Here is a 27,965-nt window from a genome sequence, read left to right as displayed (position 1 = left end):
ATTGTTTCATTGTTTTATGGTGGTTTAAATTGACCTACAAAAATGTGCTTCAGAAAAATATCACAAAGCTGTTCAAAATTGAATCTAAAAAACAAACATTTGATTCTAATAAATAATGAAAATGTAAAGCATTTTAATGATTTGAATTTGGTTTTTTGAAATTTGATTCTAATAAATGATGACAATGTAAAGCATTTTAATGAGTTGAATTGGTTTTTTGAAATTTGATTCTAAAGCAGCAGATTCTAATAACCAGTGATCATATTAACCGATGCCTACTGTAGCTAATTGATGTATGAGTTGATGAAATCATAGATGAAATTTTCTGTTAATGATAGCTTCCAGTTCTTTATTTTAAGTGAATTCTCTCCTTTTTTTAGGCTCAGAGAACTTGCTTCACAATCCTTCGAAAAATGGTAGAATTATGGGGTACGTTCGTTATTTTATTGTTATGTAACATTCTTTATTATTTTTTCTGTATTGTGGAGATATTAATGCAGTATTTTTCAGTAAACATATGTATGTTATTTTTGTGTATCTTTGACATACATTAGAACTTTCTGAAATGAAATGTGAGAGTTACATTTTAGAAGGATATTGCATTGTAAAAATGCACATTTTAGACACCATCATACGACTGAAGAAAATTAGTGTTCAGCTCAAGTTCAAAAAGAAAAGAAAAAATTAGCTTAAAATTTTTTATTTAAATGAAATAAAACAATTTTGTTTGCAGTTACATGCAAACATTAAATATACAGTAAAATCTTGCTTACTTGATCTTGAATAACTCAAAGAAAGTAGCAGATTTCAGCAAAGAGAATACAAAAAAAGCGTATGGTAAAAGATACAAAATGTTTTATGAATAACAAAAAATATTGATTAACATTCCTGTAATATAGCAAGGCTTAAATTACAGGAATGTGGAGAAATTAAAATACGAGAAAATTAAAACTTAGCAATATTACATAATTTGTTTAGGGAAATAGCATCATGTTTATACGTAGCCAACTACTAAGTAGTTACAAAATTGGCATCATTTAAGTATATCTCATATTGTGAATGCCTTCACAACAATTTGCTGTCGTATTGCACTACCTCGAATAATTTGTGAAGGGATTCACAATACGAGATATACTTAAATGATGACAATTTTGTAACTACTTAGTAGTTGGCTACATATAAACCTGAGGCTATTGCCCTGAACAAATTATGTCATTTTCAATTCTGTACACCATCAGGCATCTCTCATATCGTGGAGTTATACTTTGCAACTGAGTTGTCCTCATTGCAACACCATGGTACCTGTCCACCCACTGATGAAGAGTCAATAAGCTCTGAAACGGTACAGTCTGGATGGTGATATCTGCCGAGAATAAGTAACAGCAGTCTTCTCTATCAGAGAAGCGTTACTTATTCGAGGTAATGCAATACCATAGCAACTCGTGAAAGCATTCACAATATGAGTTATACTTAAATGATGCCAATTTCGTAACTACTTAGTAGTTGGCATGTCTGTAGCCAGGTGGGCAGGAGCAGCAGTGCGTAGCACACACTTCTTGATTAGACTGGGATTTGAGCCCGTGACCACCAAATACGGAGAATGCGGAAAGGTCAGGGAATGACCACTGCATATCCCCGGAGCAATATGGCCTTAGTTGCTAATGCTCCTAAAAACCAAAATAACAACTTAGTAGTTGGCTACGTATAAACATGATGCTATAGCACAAACCTATGCGTTAGTTAACTCAGCAATATTTAAAAATTATCACCAAGATAAAGAGCGCAATTTTTTCATTGGTTCATCAATGTACAACTAAAATCATAAGCTCTGGGCTGGGAACCAAAAGTTCTAAATTTATATTGCTCACTTGAAGAAAGTTTTATTTATTAAAGGTGGCCTCTGGTTCCCAGTGATACTTGTTTAATGCACACATTGAGAATTTTGTTTGTTTCAACTGACATTTAGATGAAAAATTAGCAGGTAGTTTCACATTGAGAATGTATACTTATGAGTTTTATGGAAACACTCAATTGTCATGGCTTCTTATATTAGCAATTTATAGATTGAATTTAATTTCATTAATGTTATAGAAGTGTCAGTTAGAGGGTTGTAAGACGAGTGTGAATACTGACTGAATAATTTGTATTGTGACTGGACTGATGATAATATGCTTTAATATTTGTATTTTTTATGGACCCAAATTTAATAGTACTATTTCCTATGTACAAGCATTCAGTTCTGCTGAAATGGAATTAAATATGCAATATTACTGATGTGAGATTTACTTAAAGATGGGCGCCTCCGTAGCCATGTGGGCAGGAGCAGCAGTGCATAGCACACGCTTCTTGATTAGACCGGGGTTTGAGCCCGTGCCCACCAAATATGGAGGATGCGGAAAGGTCAGGAAATGACCACCACATATCCCCAGAGCAATATGGCTTTAGTTGCTAATGCTCCTAAAAACCAAATAACAAACAAACAAACAAAACTTAAAGATGTAACTACCATTAGGCGTAAGGGGAAGGGTTTTTGCTTTCGTAAAGGTGATTACAGTAGTCTCAGAGAGTTTGTAAATTCTATACAGTTGGATCAACCAATGATATTATCAAATGTGAATTCTGAATGGGAGGCCTTCAGAGAATTAATGTTGAAAGGTTTAGGCCTAAATGGATGTCAGATGAATTAATGAGGCTCGTGGCAGAGAAGAAGAATGTATGGGATGCATATAAAGTATCAGGCAATACAGAAACCTATGGCAAATATAAGCTAGTCTGTAATCAAGTCACAAAGGAGATTAGGCAAGCGAAGGCAAATTATGAGAAATCTTTGGCAAAGGATGCAAAGAAAAACAGCAAAGAGTTCTTTATTTATGTAAACTCTAGAACAGGGGTCCCCAACCTTTTTCATCAGAGGGCCACATAGAAAATTCATAACAAATGGCGAGCCGGAGTCGGTGCAATTTTGACGACTAAAAACACTGTAAACCAAAAAACACAATTTTAGCGACTTCACCAGGTCAAAGGGGGTGTACAAGATATAAAAACTATAAATTATAAACAAGGGATATTTATTGTAAATAAAGACAGTCATATTAAAAATCACATTTGATATTACAGAAATAGCAAATCAATGAGATGTTTGTAGTTGTTTTGATTTAGCAATAATTGAAATGTTAGATTTAATAGTAGAAGTTCCCAATCTTAAAAAGTCTTGCAAATGTTCATCTGTCATTCTTGATCGATGTTTGGATTTTATATATTTCATTTTTGAATATGTTTGTTCACATAAGTAAGTGCTACCAAAAATAGAAATTATTCTTCTTGCTAATTTTTTTAATTCTGGAAATTCATTTTCTGTCAAAAGTTTTATAAATGTTAATTAATGTTTCATTTTTCAATAATGTTTTCAGGTTATCATTACTTTGAAGATCTATGATTTCTAATTGTAGATCTTTATCTATTTGTGAAACATTTACATCAAATGGATTCTGAAATAATGTAAATAATTTTCTGTTGTTTTCGAAATCAACAAATCGATCAACAAATGCTTCCATCAATAATTCAAGATTTCGGACAAAACTGTCGGTAGAAAAATCACAGTTGGGCATATTATTATATAAACTTTCACAACACAAAAAATGGGAAAAATTATTTTGTTCAATTTGATTTTTAAATAATTCTAATTTTGTTTGAAATGCTTTAATATTGTAGAACAAGTCATTTACAAGTAGATCGCGACTTTGAAGTTTTTTATTCAATGTATTCAAATGTTCACAAATATCTGTTAAAAGTGAAAGTTCCCATAACCATTTAGAGTGTTAATTCTGGGACTGGTTTTAATTTTTCGTTCATGAATATGTCTATTTCGGTTCTGAGTTGAAAAAATCTTTTTAACACATTACCGCCACTCAACCATCGCACCTCCGTATGATACAACAAATCACCATATTCGCTTTCGATTTCCTCCAAGAAAATTTTAAACTGATGATGGTTCAGGCCATTTTTGCGTATAAAATTCACAATGCTGATTATAGTCGACGTGATTGAGTTCGAAGACAAAAATTTACCGCACAACGATTGCTGGTGAATAACACAGTGAAATTGCATAAGTCTTTCGATGTTTTTGGAATCAAAATATTTATTAATGTGGCCAATGAAACCAATATTTTTTCCAACCATATTCTTTGCACCATCGGTTGTAATTGCTGTCAAGAATTCCCAATCAAGCTGCAGGTCTTCAAACACTTTTGATACGCTATAAAATATGTTTTCACCAGAGGTTCTATTCTTCAGGCTTTCAAGTGCAGCCAGTTCTTCTGTGACTTCAAAATTTTGATTTATATCACGTATGTAAATGAGTAACTGTGCTGTGTTGGTAATATCTTCACTTTCATCAGTTGCAATCGAAAAATTTATAAAATCTGTAACTTTTTGTTTCAGCTGATCCTTAACATTAGCAGACAAGTCTTCGATTCTTCTTGCTAAAGTTAACGCTGATAAACTTATAGCAGCGAAGTGCTTAATTTGATCAGGGCATATTTCTTCTGCAATTGATAGGCACACTCTTTTCACAAACTTGCCATCAGTAAAAGCCCTTAGACGCCTCCGTAGCCAGGTGGAAAGGGGCAACAGTACGTAGCACATGCTTCTTGATTAGACCAGGGTTCGAGCCCGTCACCACCAAATACGGAGGATGCAGAAAGGTCGGGGAATGACCACCGCATATTCCCGGAGCAATATGGCCTTAGTTGCTAATGCTCCTAAAAACCAAAAACAACAGTAAAAGCCCTCCCTTCTTCAGCAATGATTTGAGATGCTCGCAAACTAGCTCTAATTAAATTTAAATTCTGATTAGTGAAACATGTCATCTGTTGTTGTTGCCTCTTGAAATCAAAGCTCAGCTCTTGTAAGTTCTTGTTTCCCAACTCTCCTTGAAGTTTATCGTAAGTTGAAGCATGTTTTGTCATATAATGCCGTTTCAAATTATATTCTTTCAACACAGAAACTGCTTCCTTACATATAAGGCAGGTACATCGGTTATTGTCCCTTATAAAAAAAATAATTAATCGACCAAAGTTCATTGAAGACACGACATTGGGAATCAGTTTTTCTTTTCCTTGACATCTTGATTCGCTAAAATTAAAATGAAAAATTAAAAGTTAAATAAAATTAAAAATATATGCATTTATACAAATAGCACTAATAAATTGTTGTTAAACGACTATGGTTTAACTTTACTATTTCACTTTTTGACAACTTGTGTTCGCTGGGAATACTCAAGGCTATAAACTTATAGCCTTGAGCACTCACACTGTTGGGATTTCCGACATCACAAGAAACACTGCTGCCAAGTGGAAGCGCTCAGAGTTGCAACAATGTTACAAAATTATATTTGGATGCATTTACATTATATTTTGATTAAAAATATCCTTATATACGATATGTAGCAACCAAAAAAGATTTCTATAGAATAAATTTCACGAGGAGGATGAAAGTCTTTCAGGCCAGACCCGGCCCACGGGCCGTAGGTTGGGGACCCCTGCTCTAGAAGGAAAGGGATGAATCAGATTGGTCCACTTAACAGAGATGGTTTGACTACTGATGATTATGCTCAGGTAGCTGATAAACCGAATCAGTACTTTGCATCTACATTCACACATTGAGAGTTACTCAAGGAGAGGAATGCCAGAAGTTTATCAAACTCTAACAGGGAGCTTCATGTCTTTGTAATAACTAAGAGAAAGGTAGAGGAGAAATTGTTGAAGTTAAACATAAGGCACCTGGGGTGGATGGGATCTATCCAGTTGTATGTAAGGAGGCAGAAAACCCTTATACATAATTATGAAAGCTTTCTTGGACTCTGGAGAGGTCCCCATGGACTGGAGATGTGCAAATATGTCTCCAATTCACAAAGGGTGACCGAGTATTTCAGACTTGTTAGTTTGACTTCTGTTCCAGGGAAAATAATGGAGTCACTGGTTAAGGAAGCGATGCAGGATCATCTAGACAAGACTGCAGTTATAGTTCAGACAGCATGGGTTTGTTAAGGGGAAATCTTGTCTGACAAATTTAATTGGATACTATGATGTGGTGATGAAGGAATGGGATGCAAAGAATAATTTTGATACCATATACTTGGATTTTAGGAAAGCTTTTGATATTGTGGCACGTGGAAGACTACTGTACAAATTGGAGCAGCACTGTATTAAGGGCATGTTGCTACAATGGATAAAAGGGTGGTTGAGTGGGAGAAGACAGAGAGTGGTTATCAGTGGACACTGCTGTTCATGGACTGATGTTATTAGTAGAGTCCCCCAGGGTTTGGTTTTTGGCCCATTGTTGTTTTCGCTGTTTATCAATGATATTGATGAAGGTATATCAGGGTTAATATTATTAATAATGTCAAAGGTTGGCAGGGTTGTTAATGACAGTAATGATAGTACAGTACTGCAACTGGATCTTGAAATTTTGAACAGATGGCCTAAGAGGTGGCAACTGAAGTTTAACATTGCCAAATGTAAAGTACTGCATATGGGTAGCAGTAACCCAATAATACCATATCAGCTGAATGGCACTACACTCAGGGTAGTGGAGAATGAAAAGGATCTGGGGGTAATTGTGCAGTCAGATATGAAGTTTTCTGAACAGTGCAAAAAGGCTGCAAGAGTAGCTCATGGTGTCTTGTCAATGATATACAGAAATTTTGCTAGCAAGAATAAGTGGGTGATTGTCCCCTTGTATAAGGCAGTGGTCAGGCCACACCTTGAGTACTGTATACAGTTCTGGAGACCTCATTTTAGGAAGGATGTAGAGCTGCTGGAATGAGTACAGAGAAAGGCAACGAGATTGGATTGGTGAGTGGAACAAAAACAAAAGGTTGGTGTTACCAAGAAAGACTTAAGTTCTGCAAATTGTAGCTTCTGGAGACTAGGCACCTGCAAGGTGATCTAATTGAGGTGTATAAAGCCTTGAATGGATTGAGAAAGTTCAGTGCTAACAAGATTCTTCCTCTTACTCAGATTACTCACCTGAGGGGGCATAAATTCAAATTGAGGATAGACAATTTTAGAATAGATGTATGGAAATTCGCCTTTAGCCAGTGGGTGGTTGATAGTTGGAAGAAACTTCCATCTGTTGTAGTGGAGGTCAGCAACTTTAATAAGTTCAGGGCAGAACTAGACAAGCATTTGGAGTGAATGGATGGGTGAAATGGGAAGGGCATTTTTTTTTGGCTGATGCTGTATAAGCTTTCTTTCTTCCATCATATGCCCTGCTAATGCTAACTATTAAATATAGAATCCTCTTTTTCAAAAGTTAATGACAATCCTGATGCTAACATGACTTTAGATGAAGGATAATAAAAAAAATTTATGATAACTTTAGGAGATATTGAAAAAGTGATGTATGGAGAGAAGTTTTGTAAAGACAGGAAATTAAGAATACTTTGGTTAATCTACGAAGTTAACAGAGCAATTAGAGAAAAGAAAAGTTATAAGAAATTTTTGGTGAATAAACTAATAAATTCTTGTTGGAATATAAAGAAAAGTGTAAAAGGACTAAGATATATGTAACGAAAAATCTAGATTTCGAATGAGAGAGAGAGAGAGAGAGAGAGAGAGAGAGAGAGAGAGAGAGAGAGAGAGAGAGAGAGAGAGAGAGATAGCAAATCGATATCAGGAGGGTTGAAATATGTTTTGACATTTAGTGAATAAATCTCAAAGCTTAGGAGGGACCATAATTAAGGTAATCAGAATAAGGGCAAGGGTAATGCAGAAGAGAAGGATATTAGAAGTATAGAGTAAATACTTTGAACTAAATGAAGGATCTGTGGACATTACCTGAAGAACAGAAAAAAAGATTAAAAGGAAGAAATTTTGAATACTCTATTACTGAGGTAGAAAAATGTTATGGAAAATATCAAGTATGGAAAGACAGTAAGTATATATAAAATTACCCATGAAATGCTTAAAGCCAGAGCTAAAACAGTGTTATTACATTATTCAGAGATCATTTTCAAATGATAGGTTCTGGAAAATGGGAGATACACACTAATTGTGTGTGTATATATATATATATATATATATATATATATATATATATATATATATATATATATATATATATATATATATATATGTGTGTGTGTGTGTAAAAAGCAAGTAAAATTAATGTGTTAATTTTGGAGGAATTTCACTTCTTGGTGTATTTGATGAATTTGTAAAAGTATCTTAGAGAAGAGGATTAGAAGTATTAAATATAGTTTTATAGAAGAACAGTTAGATATTATGCCAAATAAGGAATTTCAGATCAAAGCAGTTAAGGGCACTACACCCAGTATATCAGACAATCTACCATATCAGTATCCATTAACATGCAACATGCATGTTCAACCTGAATTTGCATGAGAACATGCAAATTCAGGTGGCAGCTGTTTCATTTTACAGAATCATGCTGCAAATGACAACACACCCATTGATTATTGTACTTAATTATCTGAAAATGTCATCTCATATGGATTTGTCCAAGGTGGTAAAATGCAAAGTCTTACACTTGGGAAGTAACGACCCTAGAATAACTTGTACACTTGGTGGTGTTGGATTAAAATTAGTAGAGGAATAAAAGGATCTGGGAGTTACAATATAGGCAGATATAAATTTTTTTGAGCAGTGTAAACAGAAAGCCAGGAAAGCCCATGGTATCCTATCTATGAAATATCGAACAATATATCATCAATTCATAATGACAGCATTGCCTGGAGAAATTTAATAGTTCTCCCAGAAAAATTGCTCAGCCACAGTAATTTCCCATAGTCTGTGGTCTCTACTGCTCTAGTATGTTCCCCTATACAATTTTTAAACCTGTATTCTGTCTCACCAATTTGATTTGCTCTTCAGAAATATAATACTATCAGTAGAGATAGGAGACTGTATTCACCCCTTCTTCCCCTCGACGTGGGCACCTGTACGTGGTGAGGGGACCTCCCAGTGACGCTGCTGGACTTCCAGGCTAGCATCACTGTGATCCACAGCCCAGGTTCCAGGCTTACATCAATGGAATCCGGCGTGTTTGCCGTGCGCTGCGACCCGTGGAAATTCGGAAAGGGGGATCCTGGTGGTTGAGGGGCCCAGCTTCAATACACAACTTTGGCCCCTGCTTCGACAAGACGGGAGGTCCTGGAAGGCCCGGCTAGGATCAATCAGCTAGTAGGCTCGCCTGCGAGGGTCAACCGTGTCAATGCCATGCCCCTACCCTCACGGTCCGAGGGACAGGATTCAGGCTGGCGGCGGTGCGGGTATAGTGTCTGGGTAGCCCTGGCGATCCACTCCCAAGCGCATTTATTGCATGCCGGGTAGTGGGCGTCCCTTTGGGCTCCGTGGTGGGTGGGGAGCCCGGGCACTGAACCATTTAAAAAACTATATGAATCCTGATAAACTTATTTCTTCAGGGGCCCCAACCCGGTCTCTATCTGAAAACATTGACACAGATACAGATAGCATTATTGCTAAAAAGAGGCAGCAAACCGAATTACCATCAGGGCCAGTCCCAAGGTTCTTAATCATGCATTCTACCAATGAGACACCGATTGGTAAAATGTCGCCCTTTTTTTTATTCAAAAAGGGTTAGATGGGTTAGCAGGTTCACCCAAATCAGTTAAAAGGCTTCGTTCTGGAGACCTTTTAATTGAAACTAAAAATGACAGGCAATCGGAACATCTACTCCGAACATCAATCGGAGGAATCCCTATAACAGTGACACCACACAGAACACTCAATTCATCGAGAGGTGTCATTTCGGGGTGGGACCTTCTCGACGTAACCGAGGAGGAAATCTGCTCCGAATTAAAACCACAGGGAGTCATTGCCATCAAGAGAATCACTGCGCGAAGGGATGGAAAAATTCTTAAAACCAGGAGCGTTATCCTGACTTTTAACTCTCCTAAACCTCCTGACGAGATTAAAGCTGGATACATCAACTGTTCAGTGCATCCGTACATTCCGAACCCTTTACGGTGCTTTAAATGCCAGAAGTATGGACATTCTCAAATGGCCTGCCGTGGAGTCCTTGCATGCGCTCGATGCGGTGCAAAGGACCACGAAACAACAGCATGTTCAGCCGCAAAACCCACCTGTATTAACTGTGAAGGCGAACACCCGGCCTATTCACGAGCATGCCAGAGGTGGAAAGAAGAAAAAGAAATTCAACGGCTGAAGGCAGAGCTAAATATATCATACCAGGAGGCAAGGAAATCGGTCAAACCCCTGAATATCAACAAACCTACCTACGCCCAGAAGGTAGCAGGGAGATGTTCCGTCGGAACTCAGATGGACATGACCATTCCTCCAAAGGAGTCTTTCACTCCCATCACGCAGTATCTCTTAAGTTCTCAAAAACCTGCACAAAAGGACCAATCAGCTGCCACTCCTATATCGGTACCTCCTAATGCTCCACAAGTGACAAAGGTAATTATGAAAGAAAAGAATAAGAAAGGGGAAGTCCCCCCTAGTGCCCAAGAAAAGATGGATGTCGAGCAGAAGGAGGTACCCGAAGATTCAGTCTTGGAACTCTGTGCGGAGGAGGAAATGGACAAAGGACAGCATCCATTCTTCCCCAAAAAAGATAAATCCAAGACTGATAAAAGTAAGCCCTCAGCACCTCGGAAGCCGCCTGATGGACCCACCAAGCCAAAATAATGGCTAAATTCCTACAATGGAATTGTCGTGGATTCCGGCGAAATATTGATGACATCAAGGCCCTCCTGCAAAAGCACGAGCCAGTTTGCTTTTGCTTGCACGAGACATATCTAAAGGCAAATGATGATCCCACCATGCACAACATCACAGTTTTTCGAAAGGATAGAATTGCGGATGGCTCTGTACATGGGGGAGTGGCTATCCTTGTGGGTAACCAGACCCCAGTGCAGCCCTTGCTAATTACAACCAGCATAGAGGCTGTTGCAATTTGCCTTTCAGTGGGATTTTTATTAACTGTGTGCTCCATTTATTTGCCACCTGGGACTGACATCTCCCAGGCAGACCTTGATGATCTTCTAACGCAGCTGCCTCCCCCTTTCTTACTTCTCGGGGATTTTAACGGACATCACACCCTGTGGGGTAGTGCTAACATCAACAGAAGGGGACGAGTCATAGAGCGTATGCTCAATGACAATGACCTTTCCCTTCTAAATACTGGAACAAACACCTTCTTCCACATGCCTACCCGTACTTTTTCTGCCATTGATCTCTCTATCTGCTCCTCTTCTCTACTCCCTTCACTCACTTGGGAAGTGGAGGAGAATCCATACTGAAGCGATCGCTTCCCTGTGATAACCTCGTTACACAGCGGGAGACCATGTCTTCCCTTCAGGTTACCATGGTGGAAGATTGATCAGGCTGACTGGACTGCCTTCCAACATCAGGCAAATTTTGATCTTAGCACAGTCAGTCAAGAGCCTATCAATGATGCAGTTAAGTACATCACAGAAAATACTGTCCAAGCAGCTGCGAATGCTGTTCCAAAAACATCTACCCGGTTTCCACCATTTCCTAAACCTTGGTGGAATTCACAATGCACAGCAGCAAAAAAGGCTCAAAACAAAGCGTGGGGGATATTCCGCCGATATCCCACCACGACCAACCTTATAGCCTTTAAACGTGCACGAGCCAAAGCACGATACATCCGCCGTCAGAGTCGAAAGGAATTGTGTATCCGTTTTACATCATCTATTAACCAGTCTACCAACTCTAAGGTAGTCTGGGATAAAATCCGGAAAATGAAGGGAAAATATACATCCCACCCTTCTTCAATCCTAGATTATAATGGATGCGCTATTGCAGATCCAACTGCAATAGCCAATTCTCTTGGGGTAACATTCTCTAACATCTCCGCAACATCCTCGTATTCCCCAGAGTTCCTGATCCTGAAACATAAACTGGAAAAACAAGCACTTAATTTTAAGTCCAAGGGCCTCTATCCCTACAACGGGGCATTCACTATAGAGGAACTGAAAAGAGCCCTCACTCTTTCCAAAGCAAGTGCTGTTGGACCAGATGGCATCCATTATGAAATGATTAAACATCTTTCACCAAAATCTATGGATTGTCTGCTCCTTCTGTATAACAGAATCTTTACTGAAGGGCAGTTTCCGGACTCCTGGCGAAAGGCAATCGTTCTTGCCTTCCCTAAGCCAGGAAAGGATCCAAAAGTCACCACCAACTATCGTCCTATTGCTCTGACTAGCTGTCTGTGCAAAATCCTGGAGAGAATGGTTAATTCTCGTTTAATATGGTATCTCGAATCAAATGACCTTCTCTCCAACATCCAGTGCGGCTTCCGAAGGAACCAGTCCACTTTGGACCATCTTATTAGATTGGAAGCATCCATCCGGGATGCTTTCCTAAAACGCGAACACTTGGTGTCGGTGTTCTTTGACATGGAAAAAGCGCATGACACAACTTGGAGATTTGGCATTTTAAAAGATTTACATAGCCTAGGCCTTAGTGAGCATCTCCCCTTTTTTATTCAAACCTTTTTAGCCAATCGATCGTTCCAAGTTCGTGTGGGATCCTCACTCTCTCGCTCCTTTAGCCAAGAGGAGGGAGTACCACAAGGATCAGTATTAAGTGTCACGCTTTTTGCCATCAAAATAAATTCCATCACAGAACAACTTCCTCCGACTGTAAACAGTGCCCTCTATGTTGATGACTTTAGCATTTTTTGTCAGTCATGCAACATGAGGGTTATTGAAAGACAACTGCAGAAAGCCATCGATAGTCTGAATTCCTGGGCACTAGCTAATGGCTTCAGGTTCTCGCCGGAGAAGACCATTTGCGCACACTTTTGTCGCAAGCGTAATCTTCATCCTGAACCTGAATTAAGGCTCGGACAAAATGCTATTCCAGTAGCAGCAAACACAAAATTCTTGGGACTCATATTCGATAAAAAACTAACCTTTTTGGATCATATTCGTCAACTCCGCACAAAGTGCACACGTGGGCTTAATATTCTTCGCTCGCTCTCCTCTACATCTTGGGGAGCAGACCGATGTACCCTTCTTCGGCTTTACCGTGCACTTGTGCAATCCAAACTAGATTATGGGTCCCAGGTATATTCCTCAGCCAGAGACAGTGTCCTGCGGTGGCTGGACCCCGTCCATCATCAGGCCCTACGTATTGCTACTGGAGCATATCGCACATCTCCTGTCCAGAGCTTATACGTCGAAGCAAACGAACCACCGTTATCGCTTCAACTTAAGCAGTTGTCTTTAAAGTATGCTTTAAAACTGAAATCCCTGCCAGACCATCCTACGTGGCCATTCGTTTTTGAGCCACGATGGGAAAATTTATACAATACCCGTAAGACTGCCAATCGTCCTTTTGGTATTCGTCTCCAAGAGCTACTCAAAGAACTTAATATCAAGGTAGACAAGGTTGCCCAAACACCAAAGCAACCCTTTCCACCCTGGCATGCTCGTGTCCCGGCATGTGACTTGTCCCTTAGAAATTGGGGAAAGTCGGTCACTCCACCGTCGGTCTATCTGCAGCTTCTTTCAGCACACCGAGCTGAACATTCTGACTTCGCGCCAGTTTACACAGATGGCTCGAAGTCTGCTGTCTTTACAGACAGCACTACATCGGAGCAGATTCCCTCTGAATGCAGTATATTTACTTCAGAGCTGCATGCTGTAGAGTTAGCCTTGGATCACATTAGTGAATGCCAATACCAACGGTTCATTTTATATTCCGATTCTCTCAGCGTGTTACAGGCTTTGATATCTGTGAGGTATAATCCTCATCCAGTTCTGTCTAGTATTCAGCAGAAGATTCACTTCCTCCATGAACGTGAATACGATATCCGCTTCTGCTGGATTCCCAGCCACATTGGGATTAGGGGAAATGATTTGCCTGACTCCGCAGCCAAATCAGCAATTCCCAATAATAACCGCTGCCTGTCAGTCCCCTATACAGACTACAGGCAAATAATACACCAAAACATACACTCCCAATGGCAGGACTCGTGGAATGGACAGACTGGCAATAAACTATATTGTATAAAGCCTGTAATTGAACCGTGGCAGTCTAGTCTGCGCAGGAATCGTAAGGAGGAAGTTGTTCTTGCCCGGACCCGCATAGGACATAGTCATTTGACTCATTCTTTTTTGCTAAGGGCTGATGACCCTCCTATGTGTGTGTCCTGTGGCACAATTTTAACGATTAGACACCTTTTAATTGACTGTCCAGATTTTAGCAATATCCGTTTTACCGCTTTTAACCATCTGACTGAGCCGTATACACTCAGTCAGATTTTATCCGACAATGACGTGTCTGCTGTTTTTAGCTATTTTAAATCAATAAAAGTTTTTAATTGTATTTAATTTATGTTATTGTTACGTCTTTATTGATTTATTTTGTATATCTTTGTTATTATATATCTGGACATGGTGGCCTTACTAATTAGGCCACCGAGAATTTAAAAAAAAAAAAAAAAATTTTTTTTTTAAATATTACCTAGTCTTGGCGCATTATAGCCGTAGTTGCTAATGCGCCAAAAAAACCCAAACAAACAAACAAACAAATCACCCCTTCTTTGAGACCATAATTTTTGGATGGGGTGACCAGTTCCACCTAGCCCACTCCCAGGCCATTTCTGGTCTCCCTGCACATGTGGAGGATAATTCCCCATACTCCTGTAGTAACATATGCTGCAAGCCATGATTCTGCTGGTGTTGTTTAAGGATGAATTTTTCGGTGGATTTTTGGCTGCTGTAAAGGGATAAGTATTTTTAATTTTTACCATATTCTTCAGTAATTAACATACTATCTTATGAGCAGCAGCCGGAAAGCAAGACAAGGCAGATTTCCAGGACTGCTGGGAGTCATAGTGGAACAAATAAATACATGGGGGACTGTGTTAGGGTAACTAAAAGTAGAAACAAGTGCATGTATACTTGCATGTACACCAATGCTAGGAGTATAGTTAATAAATTTGATGAGCTTGAAGTGCTAGTCAAGACATCAAAGGCAGATATTGTTGGGATATTAGAGACTTGGTGCCACACGGATATAAGCAGTGCAGAATTTGAATTTGGGGAGTACAGTAGTAGTGTGTACAGAAAGGATAGACAGGACAGGAAGGGAGGATGGATTATGCTGTTAGTTAAGAAACACATAAAATCTAAGGAAGTGCATCCAATTGATGTTGGTAGACAATGCAATGTTGAGTCTGTTTGGTGTAACATAAGCACCGGGAAAGGAAAAATGAGAGTAGGTGTGTGTGTTATAGACCTAATGAATCTGATGAGTAAAATGAGCATTTTCACAAAGAAATAAAGAGTGGGCCAATAAATCAGAATGTCTTATAATGGGGGATTTTAACTTTCCAGATATTGACTGGAACTTGTGGATTGGTCACTTGCACACTAGCAAGAATTCTGTGGATTTATTGGATGACTGTTTTCTACAGCAACATTTTCGAGAGGCAACCAGAGGGAGTAGTGCTCTTGATCTGATTATCAGCAGTGATTATTCATGCATTAAGAATCTGCAGATAAAGGAACCATTGGGTGACAGTGATCACAATGTACTGATGTGGGAATTACTTCAGGATGTAACTACCATCACAGCTAAAGGGAAGGGCTTTTGCTTTCGTAAAGGTGACTACAGGGGTCTCAGACAGTTTTTAAATTCTGTACAGTGGGATCAACTGATGATGTTACCAACATTGAATTCTAAATGGGAAGCCTTCAGGGACTTAGTTTGGAGGCTACTAGGCTTTTCATTCCAAATAAGAAATACTGTTCAAGGTTTAGGCCTAAATGGATGTTAGATGAACTAATGAGGCATGTGGCAGAGAAGAAAAATGTATGGAATGCATATAAAGTATCAACTGACATAGAAGCCTATGGCAGATATAAACTAGTCTGTAATCAAGTCACAAAGGAGGTTAGACAGGCAAAGGCAGATTACGAGAAATCCTTGGGAAAGGATGCAAAGAAAAACAGCAAAGAGTTCTTTACTTATGTAAACTCTAGAAGGAAAGGGATGAATCAGATTGGACCACTTAACATAGATGGGCTGACTATTGATGATCATGCTGAGGTAGCTGATAAGCTAAATGAGTATTTTGCATCTACATTCACACATGAAGAGCTATTCAATGAGGGTAGTGCCAGAAGTTTATCAAAATCTTAACAGGGAGCTAAGTGTTTTTGTAATAACTGAGAGCAAAGTGGAGGAGAAATTGTAAAGTTAAACATAAAAAAGACACCTAGGGTGGACGGGATCTATCCAGTTATATTAAAGGAGTCAGCAAAGGAAGTAAGCAAACCCTTAGCCATAATTATGAGAGCTTCCTTTGACTCCAGGGAGGTCCCCATGGGCTGAAGGTGTGCAAATGTATCACCAATTCACAATGGGGATTCAAAAGGTAACACGGGTAACTATAGACTTGTTAGTTTAACTTGTGTTCCAGGGAAAATAATGGGATCACTGGTTAAAGAAGCATTGCAGGATCATCTAGACCAGGAGTGGCCTACTTAATTTGTGATGCGATCTACTTTTTTCCTTCAAAATGTGCTGCAATCTACCATCTCAAAAATTACTTTGCACAAGGTGCACAAATCGAGGGATGGCTGTATGTTTAAAATTCGTCGTGATCGACCAAAATTAAATCCGCTATCGACTCGTTGGCCACCCCTGATCTAGACAATATTGCAGTAATAGTTAAGACACAGCATGGGTTTGTTAAAGGGAGGTCTTGTCTGACCAATTTGATTGGATACTATAATGTAGTCACAAAGGAACTGAATGCCAAAAATAATTTTGATATCATATACTTGGATTTGAGGAAAGCTTTTGATACTGTTGCGCATAGAAGACTGCTGTACAAATTGGAGAGGTATGGCATTAAGGATAAGTTTCTACAATGGATAAAGGGATGGTTGAGTGAGAGATGACAGAGTGGTAATCAGTGGACACTGTTTTTCGTGGACAAATGTTATTAGTGAAGTTCCCCAGGGTTCGGTGTTTGGCCCATTGTTGTTTTGTATATTTATCAATGATATTGATGAAGGTATATCGGGTTTATATCATGTCCAAGTTTGCAGATAATTCAAAGGAATGTTAACGACAGTAAAGATAGTATGTTGCTTCAACCGGATCTAGATAGGTTGGGCAAATGGGCTGAAAAGTGGCAACTGAAGTTTAACATTGACAAATGCAAAGTACTTCATATGGGTAGCAATAACCCAAGAGAAACATACTGAAGCACTACACTCAGGGTAGTGGAGAATGAAAAGGATCCGAGGGTAATTGTCCAGTCAAATAGGAAGTTTGCTGAAAAGTGCAGAGGGGCTGCCAGGGCAGGTCACTGGAGTCTTAGCAATGATAGGAATTTTGCTAGCAGAGACAGGGAGGTGATTATCTCGTTATACAAGGCAATGGTCAGGCCACACCTATAGTACTGTGTACAGGTCTGGAGGCCTCATTTTAGGAAGGATGTAGAGTTGCTAGAATGAGTACAAAGAAGGGCAGCAAGATTGTTGAGGGGGAACAAAGGGTGCTCTTACCAAGAAAGGCTTAAGTTCTGCAAATTGTAGCACCTGGAGAGTAGGCAACTGCGAGGCGATCTGATTGAGGTGTATAAGGCCTTGAATGGGTTGAGCAAGCTGAATGCTGATTGGATTCTTCCTCTTACTCATATTAAGAACCTGAGGGAGACCGATTCAAATTGAGGAAAGACAGAGTTAGAATAGATGTGCGGAAATTTGCCTTTAGCCAGTGGGTAGTTGATTGGTGGAACAGACTTCCATCTTTTGTTGTGGAAGTTGATAGCCTAAATAAATATAAGGCTGATCTGGACAGGCATTTGGAATGAATGGAGAGGTGAAATGGGAGGGTTTCTTTTTTTTTTTTGGCTAATGCTGCATAAGCTTGCTTTCTTGCATCGTATGCCTCTACTAATGCTAATAATGTTCCGTAAAAGTAAAGTGCCACTGTTGATAAAGGAGGGTCAACTTTGAAAGTAGCCACATGCTTTTAATTTGTTTTATGACTTTTAGCACTATAGTCTTCATTGTATTTTATTTTATTTTTATTTTAATAAAGCTTTGGTCATATTTGGTAGGTGTGTTCAATCGCAGTAAGTATATATCCCCCCCCCCCCACCAGGCCTGTTTGAAGAATCGATTGTTACTTACCTGAATGATGTTATTGAACAAGTATTCAGCAAAGCGTGTTTCCTGTGCTGGTAACACCAAACATGACACTTTCTTTTGTGAAAGAAAAAAAAACACTTGATTCTTTAAAATACTTACTGAAGAATAATATATCCAATCAAAATCTTGGAAAAATATTACAAGTTACATTAAAGACATATGAAATACATTCTCTCAAATATAAGTGGCAGCTAACATGTTAGAGGTAGAGGAATAGATTTTAATATCATGAAAGGAGATTATGATGCCTTAAAGTGCTGCATGGCCTCTATAAATTGGAGTGAATAAATATGTACAGTATTCAGATCATGAATACATATTTATGATATAACCTTAAAGCTGTAGTCACAGAAGCTAAGAAAGCATGTATGCCATTAAGAAAATATAACATGAGTAGAGGGCCAAGATGGAATAATTAGCTAACCAGTTTGATCGAGCAGAAAAAGATGGAATGGCAAATTTACAAAGTGATAACAAGTACTGAAGCTAGTAAAAACTACATTGCTTATTGTTTTAAGAATTTCCCATAGGCACCTATCTGTAATAGTAATGCACAAAAAGTTAGGCTGAGTATGAGAAATCACTGGCTAAGAAAGCAAAGAATGTAGAATGGTGTTCACATATGTGAATGCAAAGAAAAATCAGATCACACTGTTGTGTAATGGAATGGAAGAATGGAACAAATTATATTGGGAATCAGACTGTTAGATAAGAAGAGAAACACGTGGATTAGGGCAGCAAATGCAAATAAAGGACATTCTTATCAAAACTAAAGAACTGAAGTGGACTTGGGCAGAACACATAGCTCGAAGACATGATGAAAGATGGACTAAAAAAAAATAACAGAATAGTACCCAAGAGGAGCTAAAAGAAAACCTGGAAGACGACGGCGGAAAAGGACAGATGAAATTTACGAGCTCGTGGGTAGTAAATGGATGGCCATTGCACAGAACAGAAGGAACTGGAAAGTTGCTGGAGAGGTCTTCATCTTGCAGTAGATTGAAAATGGCTGATGATGATGTGTAATGGGGATGGGAAAGTCATACATAACCAAGCTGATGTTACAGATGAAAGACTTCCTAGTGAGAAGTAACCAAATGAATGAAACTGGGCAGCATGAAATTAGCAATATTGAAATTCTGAGGCTATAGGTAGGAAGGCACCAACAGAGTGCATTGGGCCATTGACGTTAATTATGAGGAGAGATTTCCTTGAATTGGAGACAATACTGTCACTAGGCTTATAAGAGATTTCTTTGAATTAGAGAAGTGCCATTGTGTTGACCTTATTTACTTGCATTTTAGCAAAGTATTTGACTCAGTTCTGCATGAGGGGTTTACTGCATAAGCTGGAACATGTTGGAATCACTGGGAAAATCCTTAGATGGAGCACAAGGTGACTGCAGGGTGAGAGGAAGAAGGTTGTGATTAGTGGATTCTTCATTTTTGGTGTAATGTCCGAACTGGGGTCCTCAAGGATTGGTTTTTGGACCATTGTTGTTTCTGATTTTCATAAATGACATGAACGAGGGGTTAGTGGATGTGATGTCAAAGTTTGCAGATGTAAAGATTAGGAGAGTGAGTAATGATCTACGCTAAACATTGCTCCTTCAGGATGACTTGGACAGATTTCAAGAATCGTCAGAAAAGTGGCAGCTATATTTTAATCCAACAAAATGGAAGGTCTTACACTTGTGGAATACCGAGCTGGTTAGTTCAACTGATTTTCAAATTTTTCCAAGCTGCCAGGATTGAAAATGGCTGATGATGATGTTGTGTAATGGGGATGGGAAAGTCATACGTAACCTGTGAAATTAACTTGTTCCAATAATCAACAACCTACTGGCTAAAACAAAACTTCCTACGATCCAAACTAAACCTCTTTCCCTGTAATTTGAATTTATGACTCCTACTTCTGGAATCATAACAGTGAAATTTTAATTTTTATTCATTTTACTATTTCTTCTCAGGTTCTTATTAGGTTCCATCTAAGGTGTTTTGTTGGCAAGCTCTGTAGCCCACATAATTGAAGTGTGTTCCCTCATAGAAATGCCCTTTGCAGATCTCACCCTATGGGTTTCCTGTCTTTGGGCCCTTTCAAGAAGCTCAGTCTTTTTTTTTAGGCATGGTCTCCTCTCTCTATCCCATTGTGTCATATTCATCTGTTGCCTCTGTTGTTCCTCTCAGCTCCACTAATCACTTGGAACTCTTTGACTTCCTTTCTTTGAAACTTGACTTTCTCCAGTCCAACTTTTCTAATAGTAGGGTAATTTTCCCTAGTGATTTTAATGTTCATAATTCCAGCTGGCTTCCGTTTTCTAGTCATATATACCCAGCTGGTCAAGATGCTGAGGCTTTTGTAAATCCTAATCACACAGCCAACACCCTTGATCTTTTTCTCACAAACAACCCTTCCAAGTACAGTCTAAGTCAAGGATCAGCAACCTTTTTTTGTGTGAAGAGCCATTTTTGATCTAATTTTAAAAAGGGAGAGAATCCAGAGCCGCACTCAGCTCAAGCTGGAGTGGGGGAGAAAGTTTTAAGAAATGGAATAGAGTGGGAAGGTGTTTTATTAAAAAAATGTATATTGAAATATTATTTATTAATACTGAAAAAACGTGACAAACATCCAATTAGGTACAGATTAATGTGACTTCTGCTGCTGAACTTTTGAGTGAGTCTCTCAACATCAGCCGAGTATGCCTTAATTTTCATCTTTAAACATGCTGAGATACTCTCATTGTTCGGTTTCTTGATTTATTTTTAATATAGTTCATGTTCAAAAATATTTTCCCACAGAAGTACGTTGAACCAAAAACTGAAAGAAGTCCAAACACAAATATTTTCAAATTTATATACTTGTCCAGTAAGCTACTCCATGCATCAAACAAAATTTGCTCTTGTCAACTCATCTATCGCCGTCCATTTGTGTAGAATTGCAAGGGCATCCTTTTGCCTTTACAAATCCTCAATTTCAGTTTTAAGGCATTTTAGTCTTGCACTCCACATGTCCTTGATTTTTAAGTATTCTAACTCCATTTCAAATTATGTTTCATGTGGGCTAAAAGTTAGAGCCACAGTTACATGTTCAAAGAGCCGCAGGTTGCCGACCCCTGGTCAGGTGATAGTCTGTTCTCCAATGGAACCTTTTTCTTGTGACCATTCTCAACCTCGAATGAACATTCGAGGTTGGCATTACAAGAATGCAAAGTGGGATGAACTGCAAGATTTCTATTTTTCTTTTCCTTGGTTAGATTATTGTTTTAAATCTGATATCAATGTTTGCTCAGCTCGAGTCAGTGAAATTATTCTTGTAAGAATGAAATCCTTTATTCTGCATTCCACCTTAAAATCTCATCCTTTATCTTAACCTCGGTTTTCCAATGTGTGCTAAGGCTGTTCAATGATAAGAATTTTGCATATCACAATTGGTTAGCATCCAAAACTGTCTAGAAACCTACCATCTGATCAACATATACCAGTATGAATTCTGTCGGTTTCGATCCACCTGTGATATATTGATTTATGTTACTCATCTATGGACAAATTCAGTGGAAAAGTTTAGTGACATTCAAGCAGTTTTTCCTGACATTTCAAAGGCATTTGATCATGTTAGACATAAAGGTCTTCTAAATAAGCTTCCATCTAGAGTAGGAAACTTGCTTCTTATCCAAATGGTAGTCAAGCATTCTGGTCTCTTGCCAAAGCTATTGGCCGCAACTTTTGCCCATCTCTGTCAAAACCAGATGGCTCTATTGCCACTCATTTATAATCAATGTACAAATGAGTAAAATATGAAACAAATGTACAGTAATCCCTTTTCAACTGCAGATTTGAACACATTTTATATCTCTGTATGCCAAAATTTTATAATCAACAGTTTGTGTTTTTTATCAATCCAGTCTCTCTAAACAAAGGAACAACAATAACTGTTGCTCCTGTTTCCTGGAAATCATGGGGCTCAACGATGCACTGGTCATTACATATGCTTGTCATTTATGTAGTTGAATTTGGGTGCCACTTTTCTAGATTTTTGATTTTTTTACTCATTTACTTTATCCAGATGTTTTTTGGATTTGTTTTTGTAATGCTTTGAAGATTATCATGTTTGTTATAAATTAAATTTTATTTTGCTTTTTATGTCTGACTTCTACATTCAATAAGTGATGAAAGTAAAAGCAGTGAAAATTATGCCATTGGAACAGATAATAAAAGAACTTGATAGATTTAATGTTGCATAAATTGTAAAATGATTCCAACCTCTCAATTATTTTATTGGCGTATGTATCTTTTTTCCTGTTTCCCGGGAAACCAACTGCTGTTTTGCCACGTGTACTTTTCAGGAAAGTATCTCCTGTAGTTGGTGAGAGACTACTATATAAAAGCATAATGTGAGCTTCATAGATTATATCTTAGAGTTAAATTTATATTTAAAGGTGCAGGGAAGTGGAAGGAAAATGCCTTTTTATAAAAATTTTGAGAAAAATTGAGTTTAAGAATTTTCATATGAGAGAATATACCATGTTCACCATTTATATCTTCCCATAATTCATATGGTTGGAAACAGTTTTTTGACATTAGTAATGTATAAATTAAACATTTTACTGTCAGACTAAAAAAAAATTAGTCTGACCACATTTCTTAAAAATGAACTTAAAAAAAAAAAAAAAAAAAAAAAGAGGGAAAAAAAGTGTTATAATAGATCGAGTGCACTCACTTTTAAATATCAGGGAGGCAAAACCTGAAGAGGTATTTTGTTGACTTTTACAAAACAAATATCCATTCATTATTAGAAGTTCCAAATCAGTGTCCCTTGAGAAGAAATATATGCAAACTATTGTATATATTTCTCATTTTTAACTTTTATTCTGTAGACAATTCATTTATCTGTCCTATTTCTTCCTTAAAACTGCATATACTATCACAATTTTTTGTTGATAACTGTATTTAAAATTATTAGGTGGCCAAGATACCATAGCTGGATTTGTTGAATTTATGTACAAATCCATTGTGCCTGCCTGTTTCATGGCTCCTCTAAAAGAAACATTTGACTTATCAGATGCACAGACTATTCTTGTAAGTTTTAGTTATTTTTAAACATTTGATATGTTATTTTTGTAAATGTAGGTAAACACAAATCAAAGCACTTCTTAAGTGGATTGTAATTTTAAAGTTATAAAGGGTAAAAAACAAAAAAGTGCTTTTGCATATGACTAAAATATTGCTGTTTGTATGTTTGTCTGTTTTTTTTTTTTTTAAGCATAATTATTAACTCCTGAATTACTTCTGCTGGATCAAATTTGAATAGTGCTTTTGAAGTTCATATAAATTATACTTTTTTACTGCTGGGTTATTTTTTATTATAGAAATTAATTCCTCAACAATCTTTTATTAATAATAATGCAGTTTTAGACCTCATATTAAAATAACAGCAATAAAAAACCATTTATTTAGAAAGCCAATACAAGCACCACAGCAAACTTCGGGCAACTTACCGGACAAAAATTGGTTTCCCACTCCCACAGTTTCTCCCTGCATTCTCTGTAAACAGACGGTGCATGTTATCAGTAGTTGCAGTAGAAGTCAATAACGATGTACTGATTAGTTTTTTCTCATTATTAAAAGCAGATTATTGTCTTAGGAGTTTTTTTCCTATTTTAAAACAGCAGGAAGGAGGGGTGGGTATAAACAGCCTAAGACTGAGGCAGTCTGTAGGGTGTACATTTCAGCCACGAAGACATTACGCTCAAAAACTCCAATAATCTGCTTTTAATAATGAGAAAAAACTAATCAGTACATTGTTATCAACTTCTACTACCACTACCGATAACACATACTGAGAATGTGGGGAGAAACTGCAGTAGCGGGAAACCAGTTTGTCCGGTAAGTTGACCAAAGTTTGCCATGGTTCTCATGGTTTCTTTACCTTCGCTCATTTGTTTTGTTGTCAGCTATTGCAACATTATTTCTGCCAACTGCTCCATTAAAATAAGAATGCTTCAGATAAATCACACTCACACTGATTTCCTCATTTTTTAAAAAAGAAATTTATAACAGTTTATCAGATGAATCTCTAGTTACAGTTGGTAGGTATCTGTGGGGTATTTGCACAAAAGTAAAAATTAACTGAACTGCAGCAAATATCCCTTTATAGCTAATTACCAATGCTAATCACTAGATCTGCTTCAGTTAAATTCAGGATATTTTGCTCCTTTACAGTGCAGTGAAAACTTTTTTTTTTTTCCATCATCATCCAAATGGAATGGAATTTCTGCATTTAAGAAATATTTTGCAGTTACATATCAACAAAAAGGATGTTTAACATACAGCAATTTAGCTGCTGAATTTCATTTAGCTTTGACAACATATCTTCCATTTCAGTAAATGTTTGCTGAAAAGCAACAATCTTTACAATAAGAGTAGATTACTCTATTTTTATATCTACTGTTTATTGATATTACTGTTGCTCACTGTCATTCATTGTTGTATTATATAGTATGAACCAGAGCTGTAATACTCAATATGTTCTACACTGATATCAATATTTGTAAAATAATAAGAGAAGTTTACCTCAGTATAGTATGTAGAACACTTCCGTATGATACTCTCCAGAAATTAAAACGAAAAAATCAAAAAAATTACATTAGAGTAACAAATAGTTTAAAAAATAATTAAAAATCAATTTAACACAATAAAACTCAATTTAACACAATTAAAAATCAATTTAACGAAAAAAAATGGCAAAACGATTTTCCTTCCTGAAGCTGACAACGCTTTTCCACCGTATGTCTTGATCACAGGAATGAAAATTACCGAATAGGGGTGAGTAAGAAACTTAAATAGGGATTATTTGTCTTCGTGCATGCGCGTAAAAGCCAACGAATCAGAGATGAGATATGGCTGACGAACATTAACAGAATTTTTGTGTAATTTAATTTCTACGGTTTCTGCAATTAATAGTCACGTATAATTACGTTGGACACTAAGTATTTTGGCCTCGTTAAATAAAAAAGTATTTTTCGTTAACAGCGTGAAAGGCTAATTCTGACGCTGCTGAGCGAGAAGCCCGAACTGAGGCCGCTTGTTGATTAACACAAATATTCAAAGGAAAACACAGCGAACCTTGATAAGACGAGTCACAATCACCACAAGAAATGTTGTATACCAGGTCAATAATTTGTGTTGCGAATGAGGAAAGGACTGAGCGATTGTTCAGTATAGTGTGTAATTTCCGTATTGGCCTGGCCACAATTTTAAAAAAAAAACAGACACGTTAATAAATTACAAACATTATCGGGAGGATCAAGACGCGTTCATGCGAATTCTAACACATTGTTGCGGGCTTGCGGCCAAGTGCATACAAGTTGGGTGATGCCCCCCCGCATACACACAACTTGCTACCACAGAATACGTCAGCTAGTTCACGGACACCCCCCCCCCCCCCCCCCCCGCCCAGCATTCAACGAACCGACAGGTTACAAATCTTTCCTCCTATACCTATCGCAGGACCAGATTTCACTTTTATCCAAAGGATTAAATTATAATTTACCATCTTGAAAACTACCTAAAAAACAGTGCATAATTGATATTGAATTTGGACTTCGTAATGTTCCACAAAAAGATTTATTTATTCAAAAAGTTAGCCAAGTTGTGAATAACATAAAAGAAACGCAACTTCCTAAATTGTATTTTGAATTGAATACACATGACAGTCCAGCTTTACGTGAACTTCGGGAAAATAAAGACATTATTATACAGAGGGCAGATAAAGTGGTAATACTCGATAAACCTGATTATATTAATACGTTAGAATCAGTTGTTTCAGATACCTCCACTTATCTTGAAGTAGACCCAGCACTATTTAGTCAATCAATACAATAAAACGGTAACCACATGTCGAAAAAATGACTACATTACTACGGCTCAGTTAAAGGAATTGAAGGCCAGAACATGCAATATTCCTGGACTTTTCGGTCAGGTAAAATTACCTATTGACTATTTGACCTATTGTTTCCTACAGAAACTCAGCATTTTCATCCTTAGCCACACATGTGTATAGCATTTATAACTGCATTATAAAACCATTCAACCCAAGCACGGTACTAAGTACTATAGGTTCTAACACCTGTCGTGTTTGGGGTTTACATAAAAAAAAAAAAAAAAAAAATTAGACAGGCGATACAATTTGGGATTAAGAACTACAATACATTATTTAATAACCTTAAGGATTGTACACTTGGCGATAATGACAGTTTATTCTCACTAGATGTTACCTCATTATATACAAATGTAAACGTTGAATACACATTAGATATTATTTAGGATATGTTAAATAATAACTCGATACCGATTAATTATACGAAGCTTCCTATTAAGGAAAATTTTCACTTAATTAAACTGTTAGTTGAGGCCAACTATGTCACCTTTCGAGACAAAGTGTACAAACAAATTTTTGGTTTGCCAAAAATTTGATTGGATTGAGCCTGAGCAACTTAATATCGGAGATATATCTCTCAACGATTGAGCATATTTGCTCAATCGAAAATTTGAAAACGGAAAAATAATGGAGTCACTGGTTAAAGATGCATTGCAGGATCATCTAGATAAGACTGCAGCAATAATTCAGACACAGCATGGGTTTGTTAAGGGAAAGTCTTGTCTGATAAATTTGATAGGATATTATGATGTGGTTACAAAGGAACTGGATGCAAAAAATAATTTTGATATCATATAATTGGATTTCAGGAAAGCTTTTGACACTGTTGCGCATGGAAAACTATTGTACAAATTGGAGCAGAATGGTATTAGGGGTAAGTTGCTACAATGGATAAAAGGATGATTGAGTGGGAGAAGACAGAGAGTGGTAATCAATGGGTGCTGCTCTTCGTGGACTAATGTTATTAGTGGAGTCCCACAGGGTTCAGTGTTGGGTCCACTGTTGTTTTGTCACCAAATACGGAGGATGCGGAAAGGTCAGGGAATGACCACCGCATATCCCGGAGCAATATGGCCTTAGTTGTTAATGCTCCTAAAAACCAAACAACAACAACAAACTGTTGTTTTGTATATTTATCAATGATATTGATGAAGTTATATATCAGGCTTAGTGTCGAAGTTTGCAGATGATACAAAGGTTGGCAGGGTTGTTAATGACAGTAATGGCAGTGTGCTACTGCAACAGGATCTAGATAATTTGGGCAGATGGGCTAAGAAGTGGCAACTGAAGTTTAACCTTGACAAATGCAAAGTACTGCATATAGGTAGAAGTAACCCGAGAGAAAAGTGCAACTGTTTGGTACTACACTTAAGGTGGTAGAAAATGAAAAAGACCTGGGAGTAATTGTGCAGTCAGATATGAAGTTTTCTTATATGACCTGCCAGGGCAGGTCATGGGGTTTTGTCAATGATATATAGGAATTTTGCTAGCAGGGAAAAGGAGGTGATTGTCCCTCTGTATAAGGCAATGGTCAGGCCATGCCTTGAGTACTGCGTACAGGTCTGGAGGCCTCATTTTAGGAAGGATGTAGATTTGCTTGAACGTATACAGAGAAGGGCAGCAAGATTGGTCAGGGGAATGAAGGGATCCTCTTACCAAGAGAGGCTAAAGTTCTGCAAATTGCAGTGGTTGGAGACTAGGCACCTGTGCAGTGATCTGATTGAGGTGTATAAGGCCTTGAATGGGTTGAGCACGCTGAATTCTGATGGGATCCTTCCATTCTGATGGGATCCTTCAGATTACGAACCTAAGGGGGCAT

At 37.7% G+C, this 27,965-nt stretch overlaps 1 protein-coding gene across 2 annotated transcripts in view; it reads left to right on the top strand.

Annotated features, from left to right (window-relative positions):
- Positions 1-27,965, top strand: part of LOC150076170 (exportin-T-like) — a 408,083-nt gene that overhangs the window by 335,897 nt on the left and 44,221 nt on the right. For both annotated transcript variants that reach the window (XM_090387100.1, XM_090387099.1), the window contains exons 23-24: positions 381-429; positions 23,171-23,286. In XM_090387100.1, coding sequence (XP_090243226.1) covers positions 381-429; positions 23,171-23,286 — 165 coding nt within the window. The remainder of the gene's footprint in view (positions 1-380; positions 430-23,170; positions 23,287-27,965) is intronic.

Source organism: Mastigoproctus giganteus, chromosome 13 (genome assembly GCF_048544385.1).
Source record: "Mastigoproctus giganteus isolate SK-2022 chromosome 13, ASM4854438v1, whole genome shotgun sequence".
Lineage (NCBI taxonomy): Eukaryota > Metazoa > Arthropoda > Arachnida > Uropygi > Thelyphonidae > Mastigoproctus > Mastigoproctus giganteus.
This window is presented reverse-complemented; position numbering and strand designations above follow the sequence as displayed.